The sequence below is a fragment of the Electrona antarctica genome, assembly GCF_951216825.1.
Source record: "Electrona antarctica genome assembly, chromosome: 2".
NCBI classification, from domain to species: Eukaryota; Metazoa; Chordata; class Actinopteri; order Myctophiformes; family Myctophidae; genus Electrona; species Electrona antarctica.
The window spans coordinates 53,009,556-53,028,342 of NC_136807.1; the positions used below are offsets into that span (position 1 = coordinate 53,009,556).

The 18,787-nt window shown below is 40.6% G+C and overlaps 1 protein-coding gene across 2 annotated transcripts; it reads left to right on the top strand.

The window, feature by feature from the left end:
* Nucleotides 1–9,893: 9,893 nt before the first annotated feature.
* Nucleotides 9,894–16,056, top strand: LOC306940017 (uncharacterized protein). Of its 2 annotated transcripts, XM_079524908.1 has the most exons (3): nt 9,894–10,339; nt 14,390–14,553; nt 15,381–15,429. In XM_079524908.1, the coding sequence occupies exons 1-3, from the start codon at nt 9,985–9,987 to the stop codon at nt 15,384–15,386; spliced, it is 525 nt and encodes a 174-aa protein (XP_079381034.1). In that variant the 5' UTR covers nt 9,894–9,984; the 3' UTR covers nt 15,387–15,429. The 2 variants fall into 2 exon arrangements, with proteins under 2 accessions (XP_079381034.1, XP_079381033.1); XM_079524907.1 differs by having other exon boundaries at nt 14,390–16,056.
* The last annotated feature ends 2,731 nt before the right edge of the window (nt 16,057–18,787 follow it).

Consider the following 18,787-nt stretch of genomic DNA (forward strand, 5'->3'; position numbering starts at 1 on the left):
GGACCCCTTAGCATGTTAGCATTAGCATGTTAGCATTAGCATGTTAGCATTAGCATTTTAGCATGTTAGCATTAACATGTTAACATTAGCATGTTAGCATTAGCATGTTAGCATGTTAGCATTAGCATGTTAGCATGTTAGCATGTATGTTAGTATGTTAACATTAGCATGTTAACATTAGCATGTTAACATTAGCATGCTAGCATGTTAACATTAGCATGTTAGCATTAGCATGTTAGCATGTTAGCATTAGCATATTAGCATTAGCATATTAGCATGTTAGCATTAGCATGTTAGCATTAGCATGTTAGCATGTTAGCATTAGCATGTTAGCATTAACATGTTAGCATGTTAGCATTAGCATGTTAGCATTAGCATGTTAGCACGTTAGCATTAGCATGTTAGCATTAGCATGTTAGCATTAGCATGTTAGCATGCTAGCATTAGCATGTTAGCATTAGCATGTTAGCATTAGCATGTTAGCATTAGCATGTTAGCATTAAAATGTTAGCATGCTAGCATGTTAGCATTAGCATGTTAGTATTAGCATGTTGGTGGCAACGTAATGCGCAGTAAACTTAGACCAAATACCCCATTGAAAGTCAATGGGGAGACCTGGCTTACATGTAACCAAATGGACCCTTACAGGGTCTGAGAGGCTACATGTCATCAAATGGTGGTCCGTGGCTCAAATGCTGCACAGACTTGGCGAGCTGCAGGAACCCAGTCAAATTTCTTGAAATTTGTTTCTAGTTTTTAATGCGATGCGATTTAGGTTCATAAAACAATTAGCGGGTCTGTCGTATTACGCAGCGGCGCAACACTGGATCAAACAATTCCCGGCAGTAGAACTGTTCTTTTTTTTGCAATGATACATAATTATGTCGAACCGACTAGGCGAATATACTGTACATATTCAGGTCTAATTCCTCATGTTGGCTCGAGCCCCGCCGCCCCCACGGAGTCTACGTCACTGTGTAGTGTACAGACAGATCCAACCGTTTGATTACTGTACCAACCTGAGACAGTGTTCAATTTCCACCACAAAGTCTATTGGTAAACTGGAATGGTCACAGCCGATAACAGATATCTTAGAATAGATAATGGTTTAGAGAAGTCATCTGAAAACTCACCTCTACAGACTCCACCTTAGCCCGCAGGAGTTGCCCTAGCCTCGACGACCTTGCAGGCGTATGCAAAGGTTAACGTATGCGATTTAGATAGCATAATATGTAGACACTGTAGTGTAGACTTATAGTTTCATTGTACAGATATTCTACTGTTAGATGGTTTTAGCTTACTTATGATCCTTGATGACTATTTCTATGCATTTGGTGTATAGAGCGTCGCAGTCCCGCCCCCTACCAGGGCCCAGGGAATGATTCCCTGTTCATTTTTCTCAGACTTTTCAAAAAGTATTTATTTAAAGACCTTTTAAGCCTCGTACAAAGCCAACTCGAGTTGTGACAAATCATGACAACAAGCAAAAAATGTTGGGCCGAACAAAGAATTAAAAAGAAGAAAAAAAACGGCAGGTTACAACACTTTTTTGTTGTTTTTCTTCTTTGTAATTATTGGTTTGGTCCAAAATATTGTGTTTATGGTCATGATTTGTCACGACTCGAGTTGGATTTGTCTGCGGCGTAACCGTCTTTAAATAAATACTTTTTGTCTATGTGAAAAATGCATTGGGAATAATTTCCTGGGCCTGGCGTCGTCATGAAAGGGGGCGGGACTGCGAGGCTCTATTACATTGTGGTGTTCTTGCTTACATAGTCACATCAACTTTCACACATATGAAACAGGAAATAAATAAATACAATTTTAATATTTCATGGTTGCTTTCATTGTCTTTTCCCTAGACTCCCTACACCTCCCTGTGTTTTCTCTAGAAGTCCTGCACGTCCCTGTGTGTAAAGAGGAGGTTTCCTCTAAAGAGGAGAGGCGCTCCAGTCTGGTCCAGGAGGAACCAGAGCCTCCACACATTAAAGATGAGCAGGAGGAGCTACTTCAAAGACCAAAAGAGGTTGATAGGCCAATGCTGACATTACTAGCAGTGAAAAGTGAAGATGATGATGGTGAGAACAGCGACACAGAGCCTGTAGCCAGCACCTCAACTCAACACATGAAAACACAAACTGATGTAGAGGACTGTGGAACATCACAACCAGCTGGTGATGACCAGCTCCTCTCTTCACACTGTTCTGAATCTGACATCACCGAAGACAGTGATGAGTGGCAGCCCAGTGTAGATCAGTCACCTTTAAACGCACTGAAGTCACGCAAGACACAACATGTGGAAGGACAGAGATTTTCTTTGAGCAACAAGATGTCTCAGGACCTGAAACCATCGGAAGAAACTCATTCCATGCAGAGTCACACAGGGAAGAAAGGTTTTAGTTGTACAGTCTGTGACAAACTGTTTAATCAAAAGGGTAATCTGAAGACGCACATGAGGACCCATACAGGCGAAAATCCATTCACTTGCACAGTTTGTAGCAAAGGCTTTCGATACAACGGTGATCTAAAAAGACACATGCAAACTCATAAAGGGGAAAAGCCATTCACTTGTGAAGTTTGTGCCCAAGGCTTTAGTCGTTTGAGTTCTCTGAAAAGACACATGAGGACTCATACAGGGGAAAAGCCGTTCACTTGTACAGTTTGTAACAAAGGCTTTCATGATAACGGTGATCTAAAAAGACACATGCAAACTCATAGAGGGGAAAAACCAATCACTTGTGAAGTTTGTGCCCAAGGCTTTAGTCATTTGTGTTCTCTGAAAAGACACATGAGGACTCATACAGGGGAAAAGCCGTTCACTTGTACAGTTTGTAACAAAGGCTTTTGTGTCAGCAGTAATCTAAAAAACCACATGAGGACTCATACAGCGGGTAATCCATTCACCTGCACGGTTTGTAGCAAAGGCTTTCATTCAAACATTGGTCTAAAAAGACACATGAGAACGCATACAGGAGAATATCCATTCACTTGTACAGTTTGTAGCAAAGGCTTTTGTACAAACTATAATCTAAAAGGACACATGATGACCCATACAGGGGAAAAGCCATTCACTTGTACAGTTTGTAACAAAGGCTTTCGTTTCAGCGGTAATCTAAGAGGACACATGAGGACTCATACAGGGGAAAAGCCATTCACTTGTACAGTTTGTAACAAAGGCTTTCGTTTCAGCAGTGATATAAGAAGACACATGAGGACTCATACAGCGGGGGGAAACTTTTAGCTGCAGTAGCTGCAGTTTGTGACAAACGTTTTAGTCTGAATGCACATAGATTGAGCGCGATAAGCTGTTAGTTAAACAAACAAATGCTTTTTTTCAAAGCAGCATCTGAGATGACAAATTATATCGGCCCCTTTTATGATTAATTAATGTATGAATGAATGTACTTTATTGTATAATTATCTATAAGAATTATTATGTTACAAGATTTGTGCTAAAATAAAATAAAGTCTGTTTGACCTGTCAAATACTTGATCGGAGTCGGCAGATTGTGTGGCCCTGCAGGTCTTTTCCTAATGGGACTGATGGAGGGTAGCTATTGGGACGTAAGTCGGAGTCGGGACTTGATCACCCCGGCTGGGTCAACTGAGTGAGGGGTATGATGTTTGCGAAACCCGAAACCCCGCTGACATTGGGATACATCACTGAGGATACGTCGTAAAGGATGCGTATAAATTATAAAAGGCTTTATATAAACCATTATGATTATTGTTATAATGCATTTGTATGTATTGGTTCTGTCAGGAGGCAAAGTAAGGCTTTCACACTGATGGAATGAGCTGTCAATTACTCAGTTGTGGAAAGTAACTAAGTACATTTACTTACAGTAAGTACTGTACTTAGGAACAATTTTGAGGCATTTGTACTTTACTTGAGTATTTCCTAGGCTACTCCACTACATCTCAGAGCCAGAATTTGTAGGCTACTTTTACTCCACCACATGCATTTGAAAACTTTAGTTACTACTAACTTTGAAGATTCTAATTTTGATTAGAAAGCATACATTAAATACTTCGACCCTATATAAATTTCGGACATTTTGAAAATGGCAGCTTGTAGATTGCGATGTGACGCATTGTGAGCTTGTAGATTGGCTATTTTCAAAAGATTTATTTTTATTTTGATATTGTATGATGATGAATTCACTTCACTTCACTTCACACAAGTGTGATTTTTATCTTTGAGGGGGCGCTTCTGCAGGGCTGGTTCTAGCCTGCCAAACAGTGTTGTTTTTGGCAGCAAATTTCTATTTTAGTTTTAGTCATAGTCTCTTGAAACGTTTTAATTTAGTTTCAGTCACATTTTAGTCACCTGGAATGTTTTAGTGTTAGTCTAATTTTAGTCGACTAAATCTACAGTTGATTTAGTCGAACAAATGTGTTTTGGCGGGCCTTGATAATGACTGATTTTACACTTGCTGAAAATAGCTGATCTACAAGCCCACAACACCTCGCAAGCTTGTACATCGGCTATTTTCAGCATGCAACTAATTGTAAAATGACTTATAGTAGATCTCTTGTCCACTAGTCCCTTCCTAACATTTTAGTCTAGTTTTTATTTGTTGACGAAATTGTCAGTATATTTAGTCGTAGTTTTAGTCATCATAGCTTAGTTTCCATGTAGTTTTCCTCAGTGAAAAAAGGTAGTCGACTAACATTTTTCGTCTTAGTTTTAGTCGACGAAATCAACACTGCTGCCCAACTAGGGTGGTCTATATCTTCTCCTTCTTTGACCAACACTAACCCAATTTCCATCAGCACCCTGTCAGTTAACAGCACTGTTGGCAAACGGTGTTCAGGTGGGTCTAAAAGTTATCTAAAAATGCTGCCCACCCAATCAGAAATGATATATGATACAGATATTTTGTGGTGTTTTTTTTTCTATTGGCTAAAAATAAATATTCCCCATAACCTTTGATTGGATCTACTAGGGAGACTGGAGTTCACCAATCTGATTGCCTGGGGAAAGAAACTGTTCCGCATTATTTCCATCCTGGCACCATTGATGCTCCTATATTGTTTCCCAGACGGCATAAGGGAGATCAGGCTGTGAGAGGGGTGGGTGGTGAACTTAATGATGTTAGTCGCTCTCCTCATGCATCGTTGTTATACTGTAGGCCTATGTCTTGTCTGCCAGAGATGGCAGCGAGTATACCAATGGTCTGTTCTCACTGTCCTGTTCAGTTGTTTTCTCTCCTCAGCTGTGCTGTTACCGTACCAGGAGGTGAAACAGTAATGCTCTCAATGGTTCCTCTGTAGAACATGGTCAGGGCTGGAATAGGCAGGTCAACTCTCTTCAGCTGACGGAAAGGGTAGATAAGCTCCTGGGCCTTTTTTGTGATGGCAGTGGTGTTGCTGCTCGGGGCCAGGTTGTCTGTCAGCAGTACTCACAAGAATGTTGTACTTGTTACCCTCTCCACAGCTGAACCGAAGACCCTAACAGGAGCCCTTGTAGGTTCCTTGACTATGCATGCACCTCTTGGTAACACAGCACCTCAAAGGCCCTTAAAACAAGGCTCCAGACTTCCCAAAACAAGCTGGTCAGGCTACTATTTGGCCTCACCCCCCAAACCCACCTCACCGTTGCCCATTTTGACAGGCTCCGCCATATTTCATTCTGGGTGCCTATCATCAAAGATGGTTTATGTATGAAGATGGGCCATCTTCATTGGATCCACTAGAGGCTAAATGGTACACAAAGCCTACAAATGGTCTCCTAAATATAGTAGGCGTGGTTTGCTTCTCCCCGACCCCCACCCTCCCCCCCCTGACAACAACACTGTTTCCACACTCAGTCTAGTAGGTGGCGGTAATGCACCATTTAGGTTTGCCAACCGCCATGAAACCCGATAGAAGAAGAAGACAACAACACTGACAAGTCATTTAACAAAGTACATTGAAAACAACTGACAAGGTGTACTTTTGAAATAGTCGTTTTAGTTTCTCGAAACCTCCAACCATATAAATTCATGATTCATTAAAAAGTCTCTCCCTAATAGAGTTGTAGAATGGACAATAAAAAACTAAATGCTTTTCATTTTTAATTTCCTTTAGATCACACAGACTACACATAATCTATCCTCCTCAACCGTGCCTACATATCTGCCTGTCTCAATATGCAGACCAAGTATGCCAGCTCTAATTTGGGCACATAAGGATCATTTCTAATCCTTTTAAATATGTCCATTCATTTCACATTATAATATTCACATATTATCATCTTAAATATGGGGTCAGAGCCCCCTATGTGTTGTCCGTGAAATTGCAGATGGACAGAGAGAGGCTTCCGGACTCATCTCAAATCTCGCGAGAGTTTGTTACTGGGATAAATAAATCTCATTAACAAAGTAGATTTTCTCCTGATTTGTCTCGCTAAAAGAAGCCATTTTACTATGAATATTTTGTAAATATTGTGTGCCTTGTGATGATTGGGTCCAGTATTTAGTGCAGTGACCATGGAGTTAAGGAATGGTTCAGAAGCTGTGTTCACGTTCACTCTCCCATTGGAAATGAATAGACTCCAACATTCTTCCTGTCTCCTAATAATGTTACCGCCCACCTCACGCAGATACAGGAAGTAAAGCAAAGTGGTCTCTCTTGCTAATTCTCCTCTTGGCTATCATGCAATGGCAGAAACACAGGTTGAAATCCGCCATACTTAATCGTCGTCTTTATTTCTATCCGCAAAGTTTGACGTCTATGGTCGGCCACACGGTTTACCAAAGCCCCGCAATACATACATCAAAATGTGTGGCTCGGCCGGGAATGGTGTGCTTGTGCTTTTCTTTCCGTTTCGCGTTGCCGTGCTGACGTAATTCGCAATAAACAACGCGAAAAATGCCCCATTCAAAGTCAATGGGGAAACGCGGGGAAAACAGAAAACGAATAAACACAGGCTCTTGTGTTGTTAGTTGTCCTCTTTTCTGGTCCGCCGCGGTGGGCATCACAACGGTGCGTGTCGCCCTCATTAAAGCGGTAGGTCTCTTTGTCCTCTCTGAACTCTCTCTGTTCTTGCCTCAGTGGATTTAGTATTTAAGTATTAGTTTAACACGGCCGCTTGTGCTTTGCAGGGCCAGCATCACCACTGCTGCTTTGCTGTGGTTTGTTTACGGCACATTCACCCAACCTCCTCTCCTTCGGGGGTCCATCCATTCCTCCCAGTCGTTCACAACGACCGGTGGGACACGACCACGTAGCCACACGGCGCCTGGCTCTAGTAGACTAACGATAGGGTCCCTAACCCTGGGGTGGTCCAGTTTTATCCTTTATTATTTCTGTGTTTGCTTGTTTTGCATTAATTGTTTATTTTGTTTCTTGAGTTTGACACCACCAGTATCATAAGCCGACAGCTATTTCCCCATCGGGGAGGAACCTTAGAGTACTGCCCTATATGTATTATATAGTGTGCTGCTACTCATGATATTAACCCATTTTATCCTGTTAGCTGGGGGCAAACTCGTAAGAAATCACCACAATTGTGCTCTTGTTGACTAGTTTTTGAATTTTGGTGTGGTGTTAGGTATGGGTATAAGGTTTTCAAAAAGCTCAGCACAGACTCAAATATTAGATACGTATAGCTATGGTTGTAAACCAAAATAATTGATAGAGATTTCTCAATGGATTGTTACTATTGGGTGTGCTAAATAACATACTAAAATCTTGGGAAAAACGAACAACCAGAAAGGCATCGTTTTCAAGATGGCGTCCACGGTGGCTAAAATGAGCTAAAATGCCTATAAACTGGGATTTAATATGTAAAAAATAAATTATCCACTTCGTAACTACTATTTGAATTTTGGCATGGTGTTAGGTATGGGCATAAGGTTTTCAAAAACCATTGCAAATCTAATTTTGTTCGCCCCCTAGTGGTCGGTTTGCAATGAAACCATATGCATTTTAAGCTCCCGGCAGCTCCATCGTGGACGCCATCGTGCAAACGATGCCTTTCTAGATGTTTGTTTTTTGTAAGAATTTAGTATGTTATTTAGCACACCCACTAGTAACAATCCATTGAAAAATGGCTTCTATTAATTATTTGGGGTTTCAAACATATACTGACATATCTAATAGTGGTTTTGGGCGAGCCAAATTAGTTTGCGATGGTTTTTTAAAAACCTCATGCCCATACCTAACACCATGCCAAAATTAAAAAAAGTTGTTACCAATTGCATAATTGTTATGATTTTTTACATGTTAATTCCCAGTTTATAGGCATTTTAGCTCATTTTAGCCACCGTGGACGCCATCTTGAAAACGATGCCTTTCTGGTTGTTCGTTTTTCCTAAGATTTTAGTAGGTTATTTAGCACACCCAAAAGTAACAGAATTGTAAAGTTCAACTCTGTTCCACTCCAAAGGATATAAAAAGACGCAACTCCAATTTCCAACTCAATCCAATGATTTTTTATTTTCCAACTTTTAAGCTCAGTGTTGGCTTCATTGGTGATTGGCTGGTCGTTTGTTAGCTTGAAAACCTTCAAAGACAAAGAAACAAAGATTAACAACATTGCCAAACGACAAATGATAATCCTTTCAAAACAGGTTCTCTTTTTAACCATTCTTGATTTTAAACATTAAATAATCAAATGTCTTTTAAACAATTAGTGTTCTTAAACAATGAATGCCTAAATTATGTCTTTTAAATTAAGTTATTAAAGTCAACATTTTAAACAAATTAAACATTTCAAATTACTTTACCCTTTACGCTTGGATAAATGATTCAAGTTAAGTAAACATCTAGCATTTTAAATTGAATAAGTAGTTAAAGAAAATAGCTGAACTTTAAGCTTGTAGATCAGCTCTAATTGAACAAGGCATTTTAAACCTTTAACATGAATTGTCCACATTTTAGTAGTCTTTTAAATTCTTAAAATAATTAACATTTCTAACTTGGTCTTATTTTGTAAAGAGATACTTTAACATAAATTAAATCCAACTCTCAAGCAAGTTAATGTGTTCCTTCCCCACTTCAGACTGAAGCAGTTGAAGCTACTAAACACAATTAGCCAGATTTTAACCACATCAAACAGTACTGCAGTGCATACATAATGTAAATAAAACAATACAATATCACCGACCATTGGCGTCTTTGGAGGTAGAACCCAAGAGTTGCCTTTGCTGTTTGCATCTGGTGTTTGTTTGAATGACTGAAGCTCCATTCCTTTTAAGGTGCTCCTAATCAGGTAACGAGCAGCCATCTTGCTGCTGCATTCTGGGATATGTAGTTTCATGCTGACCAGATTTTGTGGTCCATTTCTGAGTTTTGACTCAACAAAATTGAAAATTCTCTATCAATTATTTTGGTTTTCAACCATACCTATAGGCCTAAGTGTCTAATATTTGAGTCTGTGTAAACAGACTACTAGGGGGCGCTCCCAATACGTTTGCACAGCTTTTTGAAATCATTATACCCATACCTAACACCACACCAAAATTTAAAAACTAGTCACCAAAAGCAAAATCTTTACAAGTGCGCCCCCAGCTATGTTGATGCATGTACTCTTATTCTGCTGATTTTAAATGTCTTAATATTGACTTCATAATAATGAATTGATGTTGGTTAATGACATAATTGCTGCTGCTATTGAGTTTAATAAAACCTTTTGTAATTTTGATACACACATCTCTGCCTGCCTTCATCAATGTAAAACGAATCTGTGTTGGGGAGTCATTAAGTGCTCCGGGTGTTCAGTGTTATATGTTAATAAATATCTCCTGGGGCGCAATTCCCCAGGTGGCGTAGTAGGCTATAGGTCAATCCGTATCACCCATAGTATCACCCCTTCACACTTCGTTTGATAAATCTATCTCATCCTTCTTCATTGACAGTTACACACCTCCTCCACCAGGCAGCGAAAGACAACAGTGCTTGGATCCTTTGTTGCTCCTGCTTGTAACACGTTGTGCTTGTAACACTTTGACCCGGAAGTAAATGCGCGTTGTTAATTTTTAGCGTAATGGTGGGAGCATGCTGCGTCCGTTGCTCTTTGTCGACTTTGTGTTATCATATAAATATATTACAGTAGGAACAGAAAGCTTGGTGAAAATGTGTCCTAAAGGAGGTAAAAGGAGTCAAATGGAGTCTGTACAGCTGAAGATAAATGAACACATGACGTCGGTGGGAGAGGAGATATTGTGTGTTTTGGACGAACAGCGTGTGACGCCTAATGTCAGAGTGTTTGTGTTGGAGCGCCTCAGCGCGGTGGGAGAGTTCATGTACAACCTTTTCCAGAGAGAGATAGAGACACTGGAAACTCTGCTGGAGAAACAGAACAAACTGCTGGACGAGATGCTACAGCCACACATCAGACTACACAGAGCAGGTTGGTAAACACATGAGCTTTTAAACAAGTAGTTTAGCTAGCTAGTTTAGCTAAAACATTTTTATAGTATTAGTAATCTTGTCTATGGGGTTTTCTCTTGGCAATATCGGTAGTAGCCCCTCTGTGTGGTGGGGGGCTCAGAGTGCGTCCACTAAGGAAAGTAGGCTTCCTAATGACACAAGCCGCCTTTGTATTTATGTGTAGTGAAAACATTATTTTATCTTCGCTACAGACTAGGCATGCCACGGTATGAGATTTTACAGTACGGTACGGTGCCGGTATTGAAAACCTATACCTCGGTATTCCACGGTATTTATATTAAAAAAATAATAATAAAAAAAGATTGCCCCCCCCACCTATGTCTAGTGACTACCCCCACCTCCTTATAAGCCCTTCTTTGTTCCCCAACCTGTAGGCCTACATATCTTATTTATTTATTTATTTTTATGATCATTTGAATTTTGTTATTTGTCATGTGACTTGTCATGATTATGAATTGATTACCCAGGACCGAATGGAAACAAGACAGCAAGGACTTTTTTCAGTGATCCCTTTGGACATTGACTGTACCCTATACTGATTACATTTCTGCCAATAAAGTATTCAATCATTGAATCAATAGCTATTCACCACTGTATTTCACTGTACTATGGCTCCCCCTAATGGCCGTTTTGTACCCTGCACGCTGTAATGCAATCTGCGCATGCTCGCAACTGCGTGCCTCTGTGTTGTTGACACTTGACAGTTCACACTTTTAGTTTAGTACATGTGGAAATATGGAATATACAATTGGATCTGGGTGTCTTTCAGCAACACTAACTCAAAGGTAGGAAGCAACTTTTCAATCTACTGCAGCTGTGTGGTGAAAATAAACGTTTTGCCTTAGTCTGGGAGTGGAGTTGCACTGCATGCGCAGCATGCGCCGCCCACCAACGCTGTATTAAAATACCGTAAACTCGGAAATCTCACGGTATCAACACCGTGGCTGTTCCTGTCGCGGTATTACCGAAATTCGGTAAACCGCGGCATGCCTACTACAGACGAGAGGCTATCTTCTTTTGAGTCAACAGTTTAGGTGGCCATTTTGAATTTTGTCCATGACTCACTTCCAGTTTTTTTTGGGCACCCCTTCTTAGATGTCTTAGGATGATCCAAAGGTCATCTGTATCAAATGTCATGCTTTTTTCCGCTGCATAACAATTTGGCTTTTTTTGTTTTGTTACGATAATACCCATGATTAACCTATAGCTACTCAAGGGTATAGTACATGGGAGGGGTGACACACAATGGTTTTAGCCTGCCCAATGGTGGCCTGCTCAAAGATGACCTGGGGGGTGATGGGACGTGTAGACATATATATCCATGATCTTCCCTTCCAAAACCAGCAAAACATTAAAGGACCATTCGGTGATTTGGAAAACCCCCGGTCCGCCCCGCTAACAAGATGTGCACATGCACACACTCTTCAGTGGGGGGACACACAACAGGCCAATAGGGCTGGGCGATATGACGATATAGGATATATATCGTATAGACGATAGAAAATGTCTATCGTGAAAAATGTTCTCTATCGTTTATATCGTTGTGTCGCAAAACAAGCGGTACGGCAGTATTTTACGTCACAGCGCCCAGCCACGCTGTGCTGTTATTTCATAACAAACATGAAGGGAGATGATGGCTGACGAGATTCAGAGCGGAGTAACACTAAAGTAACCGGCCATTCACTGTTATAAATGCATGTTTCATGTTGGGTCAAATTGATAAACTGCGTGAGCCACGCATCAGACGCATGTTTTACACAGTTGAACAATTGAGCTTGTCCGTCGGGTGCAAACTTCTTCTACTTCTTTCCTCTTACCCGTCTTGTTTTATTGTTCCAAATAAATTATTCCATTTGAAAAGTCCTTAATTCAGCAACAGCTTCCAAAAACAACAACAACACAAGACGCTAACTTAAGTTGTGATCATCAAAAAAAAGGAAAATAAAAACATCCACTCCCATACCCACAGCTGGGCATTGGAGAGTTGACGACGCGGTCGTTGTCTCTCACTCTATCGCCTGTAGTCAATTAAACATCGTTAAGCTTCCCAACGTCTTTAAAAAACTACACTACAGTGACTACAACAGAACATTTTGATTCCCTATACAGAGCTTAAAATGAACTGAAACAACTGTGTGGCAGTGAGTGACATGAGGTATTTTTTTTTTCCATAAGACAATTTAATGCAGACACAGGCCTGTACTTCTGTGTCTGAATGGGAAAGTATTTTCTTTATTTTTGCTTTTTAATTGTCATAATAATAATAATAATAATAATTATTATTATATATATATTTTTTTTATTTTGCATTATTTTTGTACTTGCTTTAGGCCTGTCTGTGCATGGGCAGGGCATCAGTATTATATTCATATAATTAGACTGGATATTGTGATTTTACATCATCATCATCAAGTTTGATATTGGCATAAGTGTTCTTTTCCTGTTTTTTGAGTGGTGCAACCACTATAGACGGTTATGTGTGTGTCCCTGTGTCCCTGTATCCGAGCACGGAAATAACATAAGTACAGTACAGTACAGTACAGTACAGCACGGTACAGCCCAAGTACAGTACAGTAAAGTACTCGGCCTGAACAAAAATCTATTTTTTAGATTAAAAAAAATCGGGATCGTAAAAAATATGCTATATCGTGAGTATATCGTTATCGTGATAAAACAAATTCTATATCGTGATATGAGATTTTGTCATATCGCCCAGCCCTACAGGCCAACAGCATGCACACCAAGGCCCGCCCCCACTCGATCATGGGAGGCCCCTCTCATCCTGATTGGATGAAGGCTGGGCCCTCTAGCCAAAAACGAAACCTAAGGTTTTTTGACCCCAGGCGTCCTTGGGGACAGGGAGGAACTCCTTATATGGTCAGCACACTCTATAGTAGGGAGGATTATTAAAATAAAAGAAAGAAAGTGATATTTGAATTAAGTGAAATCACTGAATATAGGTATCTTTAATAAATGGTGATAATGATTTTTTTTGTCTTTCTTTTTTTTTGCAATGATACATAATTATGTCGAACCGACTAGGCGGGTATACTGTACATATTCAGGTCTAATTCCTCATTGGGGCTCGAGCCCCGCCGCCCCCACAGAGTCTAGGTCACTGTGTAGTGTACAGACAGATCCAACCATTTGATTACTGTACCAACCTGAGACAGTGTTCAATTTCCACCACAAAGTCTATTGGTAAACTGGAATGGTCACAGCCGATAACAAATATCTTAGATAATGGTTTAGAGAAGTCATCTGAAAACTCACCTCTACAGACTCCACCTTAGCCCGCAGGACTTGCCCTAGCCTCGACGACCTTGCAGGCGTATGCAAAGGTTAACTTATGCGATTTAGATAGGCATGTAGACATAGCATTCTGTAGTGTAGACTTATAGTTTCATTGTACAGATATTCTACTGTTAGATGGTTTTAGCTTACTTATGATCCTTGATGACTATTTCTATGCATTTGGTGTATAGAGCGTCGCAGTCCCGCCCCCTACCAGGGCCCAGGAAATGATTCCCCGTTCATTTTCCTCAGACTTTTCAAAAAGTATTTATTTAAAGACCTTTGAAGCCTCGTACAAAGCCAACTCGAGTTGTGACAAATCATGACAACAAGCAAAACAAATTGGGCCGAACAAAGAATTAAAAAGAAGGAAAAAAACGGCAGGTTACAACACTTTTTTGTTGTTTTTCTTCTTTGTAATTATTGGTTTGGTCCAAAATATTGTGTTTATTGTCATGATTTGTCACGACTCGAGTTGGATTTGTCTGCGGCGTAACCGTCTTTATATAAATACTTTTTGTCTATGTGAAAAATGCATTGGGAATCATTTCCTGGGCCTGGCGTCGTCATGAAAGGGGGCGGGACTGCGACGCTCTATTACATTGTGGTGTTCTTGCTTACATAGTCACATCAACTTTCACACATATGAAACAGGAAATAAATAAATAAATACAATTTTAATATTTCATGGTTGCTTTCATTGTCTTTTCCTTAGACTCCCTACACCTCCCTGTGTTTTCTCTAGAAGTCCTGCACGTCCCTGTGTGTAAAGAGGAGGTTTCCTCTGAAGAGGAGAGGAGCTCCAGTCTGGTCCAGGAGGAACCAGAGCCTCCACACATTAAAGAGGAGCAGGAGGAGCTACTTCAAAGACCAGAAAAGGTTGATAGGCCAATGCTGACATTACTAGCAGTGAAAAGTGAAGATGATGATGTTGAGAACAGCGACACAGAGCCTGTAGCCAGCACCTCAACTCAACACATAAAAACACAAGCTGATGTAGAGGACTGTGGAACATCACAACCAGCTGGTGATGACCAGCTCCTCTCTTCACACTGTTCTGAATCTGACATCACTGAAGACAGTGATGAGTGGCAGCCCAGTGTAGATCAGTCACCTTTAAACACACTGAAGTCACGCAAGACACAACATGTGGAAGGACAGAGATTGTATTTGAGCAACAAGATGTCTCGGGACCTGAAACCATCGAAAGAAACTCATTCCATGCAGAGTCACACAGGGAAGAAAGGTTTTAGTTGTACAGTCTGTGACAAACTGTTTAATCAAAAGGGTGATCTAAAAAGACACATGCAAACTCATAAAGGGGAAAAGCCATTCACTTGTGAAACTTGTGCCCAAGGCTTTAGTCGTTTGAGTTCTCTGAAAAGACACATGATGACTCATACAGGGGAAAAGCCGTTCACTTGTACAGTTTGTAACAAAGGCTTTCATGACAACATTGGTCTAAAAAGACACATGAGAACGCATACAGGAGAATATCCATTCACTTGCAGAGTTTGTAGCAAAGGCTTTTGTGACAGCACTAATCTAAAATGTCACATGAGAACTCATACAGGGGAAAAGCCATTCACTTGTACAGTTTGTAGCAAAGGCTTTTGTTCAAACTATAATCTAAAAGGACACATGATGACCCATACAGGGGAAAAGCCATTCACTTGTACAGTTTGTAACAAAGGCTTTCGTTTCAGATGTAATCTAAGAGGACACATGAAGATTCATACAGGGGAAAAGCCATTCCCTTGCACAGTTTGTAACAAAGGCTTTCGTTTCAGCAGTGATCTAAGAAGACACATGAGGACTCATACAGGGGAAAAGCCATTCACTTGTACAGTTTGTAACAAAGGCTTTCGTTTCAGCGGTGATCTAAGAAGACACATGAGGACTCATACAGCGGGGGGAAACTTTTAGCTGCAGTAGCTGCAGTTTGTGACAAACGTTTTAGTCTGAATGCACATAGATTGAGCGAGAGAAGCTGTTAGTTAAACAGAAACAAATCATTTTTTTCAAAGCAGCATCTGAGATGACAAATTATATCGGCCCCTTTTATGATTAATGAATGTATGAATGAATGTACTTTATTGTATAATTATCTATAAGAATTATTATGTTACAAGATTCGTTTTTAAAATAAAATAAAGTCTGTTTGACCTGTAAATACTTGATCGGAGTCGGCAGATTGTGTGGCCCTGCAGGTCTTTTCCTAATGGGACTGATGGAGGTTAGCTATTGGGACGTAAGTCGGAGTCGGGACTTGATCACCCCGGCTTGGTCACCTGAGTGAGGGGTATGATGTTCGCGAAACCCGAAACCCCGATGACCTTGGGATACATCACTGAAGATACGTCCTAAAGGATGCGTATAAATTATAAAAGGCTTTATATAAACCATTATGATTGTTATAATGCATTTGTATGTATTGGTTCTGTCAGGAGGCAAAGTAAGGCTTTCACACTGATGGAATGAGCTGTCAATTACTCAGTTGTGGAAAGTAACTAAGTACATTTACTTACAGTAAGTACTGTACTTAGGAACAATTTTGAGGCATTTGTACTTTACTTGAGTATTTCCCATTTCCAATACTTTACTTATAGGCTACTCCACTACATCTTAGAGCCAGAATTTGTAGGACTTTTACTCCACCACATGCATTTGAAAACTTTAGTTATACTATAAGATTCTAATTTTGATTAGAAAGCATACATTAAATACTTCGACCCTATATACATTTCGGACATTTTGAAAATGGCAGCTTGTAGATTGCGATGTGACGCATTGTGAGCTTGTAGATTGGCTATTTTCAAAAGATTTATTTTTATTTTGATGTATGATGATGACTTCACTTCACACAAGTGTGATTTTTATCTTTGAGGGGGCGCTTCTGCAGGGCTGGTTCTAGCCTGCCAAACAGTGTTGTTTTTGGCAGCAAATTTCTATTTTAGTTTTAGTCATAGTCTCTTGAAACATTTTAGTCACCTGGAATGTTTTAGTGTTAGTCTAATTTTAGTCGACTAAATCTACAGTTGATTTAGTCGAACAAAATGTGTTTTGGCGGGCCTTGATAATGACTGATTTTACACTTGCTGAAAATAGCTGATCTACAAGCCCACAACACCTCGCGAGCTTGTACATCGGCTATTTTCAGCATGCAACTAATGTAAAATGACTTATAGTAGATATCTTGTCCACTAGTCCCTCCTAACATTTTAGTCTAGTTTTTATTTGTTGACGAAATTGTCAGTATATTTAGTCGTAGTTTTAGTCATCATGGCTTAGTTTCCATGTAGTTTTCCTCAGTGAAAAAAGGTAGTCGACGAACATTTTTCGTCTTAGTTTTAGTCGACGAAATCAACACTGCTGCCCAACTAGGGTGGCCTATCTTCTCCTTCTATGACCAACACTAACCCAATTTCCATCAGCACCCTGTCAGTTAACAGCACTGTTGGCAAACAGTGTTCAGGTGGGTCTAAAAGTGCTCTAAAAATACTGCCCACCCAATCAGAAATGATATATGATACAGATATTTTGTGGTATTTTTTTTTCTATTGGCTAAAAATAAATATTCCCCATAACCTTTGATTGGATCTACTAGGGAGATTGGAGTTCAACAATCTGATTGCCTGGGGAAAGAAACTGTTCTGCATTATTTCCGTCCTGGCAGGGACGAAATGTTCTTATAATCGTCGTGGGGGCACGCCACGAAATCCTAGAAAACTAGACATCCCCTAAAATCATCAAGGGGGCTCGAGCCCCGCAGCCCCCACGTAGTCGTCGTCACTGCGTCCTGGCACCATTGATGCTCCTATATCGTTTCCCAGACGGCATAAGGGAGATCAGGCTGTGAGAGGGGTGGGTGGTGAACTTAATGATGTTAGTCGCTCTCCTCATGCATCGTTGTTATAATGTATGTCTGCCAGGGATGGCAGCGAGGTACCAATGGTCTGTTCTCACTGTCCTGTTCAGTTGTTTTCTCTCCTCAGCTGTGCTGTTACCGTACCAGGAGGTGAAACAGTAATGCTCTCAATGGTTCCTCTGTAGAACATGGTCAGGGCTGGAATAGGCAGGTCAACTCTCTTCAGCTGACGGAAAGGGTAGATAAGCTGCTGGGCCTTTTTTGTGATGGCAGTGGTGTTGCTGCTCGGGGCCAGGTTGTCTGTCGGCAGTATTCACAAGAATGTTGTACTTGTTACCCTTTCCACGGCTGAGCCGAAGACCCTAACAGGAGCCCTTGTATAGGTTTCTTGACTATGCATGCACCTCTTGGTAAAGCACCTCAAAGGCCCTTAAAACAAGGCTACTATTTGGCCTCACCCCCCAAACCCACCTCACCGCTGCCCATATTTAATTATGGGTGCCTGCCATGCAATGGCAGAAACACAGGTTGAAATCCGCCATTGACTTTTTCAAACGGAATTCGAATACGTTGCACGGTTTGTCTGCTATCGCAGTTCAAAGTGTGTGTGGTCTGAGCAATAATCTCGGTTCACAGTGTCACACGCCCAGAGAGAGGCCAGGACAGAGTGTGGAGCCACTGTGAAGACTATACTGGAATTGTCCGAACAAATCGTCCTCACTGCCAAAATATTCACTTTACAAACATGGTTTTCGGTAATTTTGTAGCCACACATGTCTTCTTTCACCCAATGTCACTACTAAAGCACAGACACATACAGCACGTGAACTACAGCCCTTAAAGCGATATGTGTACCATTAATGTGCCATAAAACTCCATGTTAACTGGCCTGAATTTGTCAGCAATTTTTTCATCACAAACACAATTCTTAACTCTCTTATAACCACATTTTTATCGTACCAATACCACGATCGCACACGGCGTACCTCAATGTCTTGGTTCACTCACAGTGGAACTGTGGAACATTCGACTTTTACTTTTTGCAATAGAGCAATTTGTTCGGACATACGTTGTCAGTGCCAGTGTGCTTTTAACTTTCAATACTGGTTGCATTTGCTTATACTACCACAGGTGAAAATGATACATTGTTAATGATTCAAGGTAAACTTCACCACCTCTCACACACGCGCGCACATGAACGCACATGCATGCACATGCACACATGTGCACGCACACACACACATT

Coding starts and splice junctions, on each gene's coding strand:
- LOC306940017 (XM_079524907.1), top strand. CDS start 9,985: ATGCTGCGTCCGTTGCTCTTTGTCGACTTTGTGTTATCATATAAATAT. Junction 10,340..14,389: donor CATCAGACTACACAGAGCAG/GTTGGTAAACAC, acceptor TCTTTTCCTTAG/ACTCCCTACACCTCCCTGTG.